At 51.4% G+C, this 5,003-nt stretch overlaps 1 protein-coding gene across 1 annotated transcript; it reads right to left on the bottom strand.

The window, feature by feature from the left end:
* Positions 1–493: 493 nt before the first annotated feature.
* LOC121346559 (alcohol dehydrogenase 1-like) lies at positions 494–4,607 on the bottom strand. The gene is made up of 9 exons (XM_041424472.1): positions 4,478–4,607; positions 3,471–3,569; positions 2,872–3,013; positions 2,688–2,775; positions 2,355–2,574; positions 1,972–2,232; positions 1,531–1,666; positions 1,074–1,212; positions 494–661 (listed from the first exon to the last, which is right to left on the bottom strand). Exons 1-9 carry the CDS (start codon positions 4,493–4,495, stop codon positions 637–639), a joined length of 1,128 nt encoding a protein of 375 aa, XP_041280406.1. The 5' UTR covers positions 4,496–4,607; the 3' UTR covers positions 494–636.
* Between the last annotated feature and the right edge of the window lie 396 nt (positions 4,608–5,003).

Consider the following 5,003-nt stretch of genomic DNA (forward strand, 5'->3'; position numbering starts at 1 on the left):
AAGATTTTTCAGAGTTGTACTGTAACATACCTTGGAACTTGGTGTGAAAAATATATTAAAAGTACACAAGCATATGCCAAAATGAAACAGGACCCATGGACCATGTACGAGTGTTACATCACTATAAGAAAGTTATCTACTGCTTTATATAATGTGCTTCAGAGCAGCAGCATCAGGGATGGTTTCCCTCCTGGTCTTTGCTGGAAGCTACAGCATCTACAGCATTCACCCAGCTGAGATGGGGGCAGAGAGGAGAAGGCCCAGTTCACTGAGGGACATGGAGGTGGGAGGCGGCAGCAGAGGAGGGGCAAAGGTGTTGGTCATTGCTGAGAACAAGGGTGGGGTGGAAGGGCCTTTGCTGTGAGGGGGAGCTCCCTCTCTCCCCTGGAAACACTTTTGATTGAATGCACTGCATGGGACAAGTTTGACAGAAACCCTTTATTAGTAAAAGCATTTTCTTGGGAGAGAAATCCTTCTGGATTTTATCCAGGGGCAGCAGTGCCACCAGCACAGGCGAGTTGCTCATTCTCTTCTCCTGGTGCCTCCCAAGGAGAGCTGCTGGCTGAGAAGGGCCCGGGCCAGGAGAGCACGTGCTGCTGCGCTGCTCCCTCTGCTCGGCTTCCTTGGCCGTGTCCTTCAGAAGAGCAGGACAGTGCGGATACTGAAAAGTGGAAGGGAAGGGAGGGTTTGCTGCAGCTCAGGAGCAGGCAGTGTGGCAGGCAGGTGTGCCTGGGCACCGGCCACCTTCTTTGTCATGCAGCCTCTTCCTGACTGAGCTGCATGAGCCGTGTGGCAGCGGGGCAGCCTTCAAATCCCTGCTGAGGGGAACCCCTCACGGGATAAGGCCACAGGATCTGTGCAGAGCTGAACCATGGGCAGGAGGGCTCCCTGTGCTGAACACGGGCTCTTCCCTCTGGGCTATGGCAGATCTTGCCAGCACTGGGCTGTGAGGCCCTGCTTCCTCAAAAGGCTCAGGTGTGCTCTTTGGGAAGCCAGTGTTGCATGCTCTGCCTGTTGGAATTTCAGGAGCAGGTGTTGAGGTTTGCTGAACCTCCTGCTGGTCAGGGTCTCACCTTTTTCCTGCACGTAACAACTCAAATCCCTCGTTCACTTTAGCGAATGGCAGCGTGTGCGTGATCAGCGAGTCTGAATTGAATTTCTTCTCCAAATAGCTGGAAACTAATTTGGGGATACATTCTCTTGTCTTCCAGCCTAGAAACAGGAAAGACCAGCTGCATGAATAACGGCAGAAAGGCTGTTTTGGTAAGGCAGTGTTACTGTGAGCGTCAGGACTGAGTGACCAGAGCTGGTGCCACACACTTGTGAGATGTTTTCTGTTCTTTAGGATGAGTGGGTTACTCTATGAAACAGGTAGAGGATTGTTTGCGTGTCTAATGCTAATGTTCAATATGGGCAATGCAGTGCTCCTCTTTAGTTGTCTTTTACTTGAAAACCCTCTTTTGCTATGGATTGTCAACTACCATGAAAAGAAAAGCTGAAATATTTAAACAGCATTCTTAAGTTCACTACCTCCAAGCGCACTCCCCTTCCATGTACGCCCAATCAGCAGAAGCATGGGATCAATGGAAATCTCTGATCCAGAATCCAGTACCCCAACCATCACACAGACACCAGTGCTCATATTGCAGGAAGCCAAGGCAGCAATCTGATGGGACAGGCAGGAGAATGAGAGAAAGACTGTATGGGTTAGTCATGGGAGTGCTCTTTTGGTGCAATCTCCTGCTCCTCCCTGGTAATCTGAAAAGACACATTCCCCCTTTGTGGAGAAGACTTGGATAGCTTGGGACCTCTTTAAGATTTGTACACTGTTTTATGCCTAAGCCAGCAGCCTGCCATTGTGCATGCAGCAGTGCAGGCAGCAGGCAGGGAACTTCCCATGGAGGTGAATTTTGCCCTGAGAGGAGCCTGTGGCCGTCTGGGAGGGAGGACAGGTGCTGAAGTGCCACCTACCATGGTGTCCGCGAGCCCAATGGCCTCAAAGGAGTAGTCGACGCCCTGCCCGGTCATCTCAGTGAGCACCTCCTGGATGGGCTTCTTGAAGTCCCGAGGGTTGATGCAGTCGGTGGCTCCCAGCTCCTTGGCCTTGGCAAACTTGTCCTTGTTGATGTCCACGGCAATGATGCGGGAAGCTCCAGCTGCCTTGCAGCCCATGACAACAGAGAGGCCAACTCCTCCGAGGCCAAAGACAGCACAGGAGGAGCCTGGTTTTACCTGCACAGATGGGAGCCTGTGAGTCTCCAGCAGGAACAGGAGGAGGAAGAGGAGGAGGAGGTTTATTTTGCACAGGATTGATGAGATTGTGAGGGCAGCCATGGGGTGCTAAACATTCCAACCTTGGCTGTGTTGATGGCAGCCCCATAACCTGTGGAAAACCCACAGCCAAACAAGCAGACTTTGTCCAGAGGTGCTGCAGTATCTATCTTGGCAACAGCGTATTCTGGGACCACGGTGTATTCTGCAAAGGTGCTGATCCACAGGAAGTGGTGGATCTGCTTCCCTTTGCAAGAGAAGCGGCTGGTCTTGTCCGGCAGCAGGTTTTGTGGTTCAGAGATACTGTGGGAGAGACACAAGTATTTGTATGTGATTGAGTGAAGCACTGATGGGGGTGTCAGATTTGTCATAAAGTCAATCCCATGTAGGTGTAGGGGAAGGTAAAGTAAACTTACTGGGACTTCTGGCAGAAGTTGGATTCAGGATTCCGGCAGAAGCTGCATTCCCCACACTGAGGGAGGCAAAGGGGCATGACTTTGTCACCTGGAAGAAAACAATATCCTGTGTTAGGTGGCTCTAAGGATGCTGCTGGTGTGAGAGCTGATTCCTGGCATGTGTTTGTGTGTGTGTGTCAGTTACCTGGTTTCATAGAGGTCACTCCTTCTCCAACGCTTTCCACAATTCCAGCTCCTTCATGGCCAGGAATGACTGGGAATTCTGCGTTGGGAAAGCAGCCTTGCAGAAGGTGCTCATCTGTGCGACAGATGCCTGTGGCCACAAGCTATTTGGAGAGGAACAAGTAGATGTCCTTGCTTCTGTCTTACTCAGTTTATGGAAGCAATTTTCTCAGGGGTGTTATGATGCCCCTCAGTCAGTGCTGGCACTCTATAGCAGCACACAGAGCCCAGGCTGGGCTTTCCCCTTCTGCTCACTCTGTTTGTTCCATATGGCTTTCCTCTGCACTGAGCTGGAGGTGGAAATTGAAGGGAGGCCACACTGTGGGTACCAGAGCCCTATCCAGCAGAGCAAGGGCTGGAGACAGGAATTCCTCTGTGACAGCTTAGACAAGAATTAGTCCAAAAAGGAGCTCCTGACAGATGGTGCATTTGAGCCAAGGCAGCTTTGGACAATTAAAGCCTCTTGGAGGACAAAGATCCCTGAGTTTTACTGAAGGTATAACCACAAGAAGAGCAATTCCCACATGGAAGGAAGAAAAAGTTATTGAAATGTATTTTTACCTTGATCCGGACTTCCCCTGCCTTTGGGGGTGCAACTTCCACCTCCTCAACAGAGAGTTTGCCTGGGGCCCAGGCAACAGCAGCCCTGCACCTGATAACCTGGAAACAAGCGAGAGGAGTACATTGCATGGGAACACTGGCCTTTAGCACATGGTTGGGGGAAGTCATCCTGCAATCAACGGAACCAGAGGTGTTCAAACCTGGGATGCTCAGCTGAACCTGAAACCAAGTGCTGTCCAATAAATACTGGCATAGTTTGGGGTCTGAGGAAACCCCATTTGTGGTTAGGGACCCAAAGAGTGTCAGGTGTAGCCTTGGAAAATTACTGGGTTCTGATGGCTATGGTGGATTTTTCATAATATCCCCAAGTGTTACTGGCCAGACTGAGCTGTCATGGGGACTGCTGATCCTACATAGTGGAAATGCTTCTGGAGAGCTTTGACATCAGCCTAGTAACACACTGGTCTGATGGGGAGTGAGAGGGGTTATAGAATTGTCCCCATCTGACTGGCACCTGGATAGTTTTTTTTCTTTACCAAGGTTTGCTTTGTGTGTGACATGGAACAAACTGGCCATGTCAACTCAAAGCTCCTTGGCACCAGTAAAATGGGGCTTGCAGCTTGAAAAGGGAATTGCCATGGCCAAGGTGTTGAGTGCAGGAGGTGAGCGGCTGAAGAGGGCACCACTGAAGAGCTGCGTTTGCTGCCAGCGCAGGAGCACAGGGTGGGGTTGAGCAGGAGGGTGCTTTTCAGAGCAGCACAATTCCATACTTTGTCTCCTGAGCAGCTGGGCAGGACAGAGGGGCAATGCATAGCGAATGCAGCTATGGACACGTGCAGTTGCCTGAGAGCAGAGTCTGGCGAAATGCACAGGGCTTTGGCAGAGGTGGGGGAGTAAGCTCGGAGCAAAGAGGGCACGCAGAGCGGTGCGCAGGCTGAGCCTTTGCAGCGGGTTTGGCCAAGAGCAGGGCACCTCGGAAAGGAGGATGGGCAATGCCTTGTCCTTACTTGTCCCGCAGTGGCCATGTGGTCTGAGCAGAGCTGTGGCTGTGGCTGTCGCAGGCTGGAGGGAAGCTGCTGCCCCGGCGTGTTGCAGAATCCCCCAGGCGTGGAGCGGGAGCAGTCCCGGTGCGGCGCCGTCTCTGGAGAGCGCTGGTTAATGTGTGCCGGGTGCTGGATGCCGAGGGCTGAGGGGAGGAGCTGGATGGGAGCAGAAGTCCTCCAGGGAGGCTTTTATCAGTGACTCTGCCCTTGGGTCATTCCCTGCCCTCCCTGCCTGAAAGGCTCAGAGTTCTCAGAAAGATTGGTTTATTTCTTCCAGTTGTCTGGCATATGTGTAGGGAGGAGATCTGCATCACTGCTGGGGCTTCCTTGGAGTCCCGTTTTTGCAAGGTTGGAGTATTTGTCCTGTTGGCCATTCACACCACTATATTAGCAAAAGGATTAAAAAAAAAAAATAAAAAAAAAAAAAAAAAGAAGAGTATTTGTCCTGTTGGCCATTCACACCACTATATTAGCAAAAGGATTAAAAAAA

This window comes from Onychostruthus taczanowskii, unplaced genomic scaffold, assembly GCF_017590055.1.
Source record: "Onychostruthus taczanowskii isolate IOZ18803 unplaced genomic scaffold, ASM1759005v1 scaffold82, whole genome shotgun sequence".
Taxonomy (NCBI): Eukaryota; Metazoa; Chordata; class Aves; order Passeriformes; family Passeridae; genus Onychostruthus; species Onychostruthus taczanowskii.

What these genes read in the sequence shown, in the direction of transcription:
- LOC121346559 (XM_041424472.1), bottom strand. An exon ending in CAGGGGAAGTCCGGATCAAG is followed by an intron (nt 3,014 to 3,470) that starts GTAAAAATACAT and finishes CTCTCCAAATAG; the next exon opens with CTTGTGGCCACAGGCATCTG. An exon ending in TTGGGCTCGCGGACACCATG is followed by an intron (nt 1,667 to 1,971) that starts GTAGGTGGCACT and finishes CTGTCCCATCAG; the next exon opens with ATTGCTGCCTTGGCTTCCTG.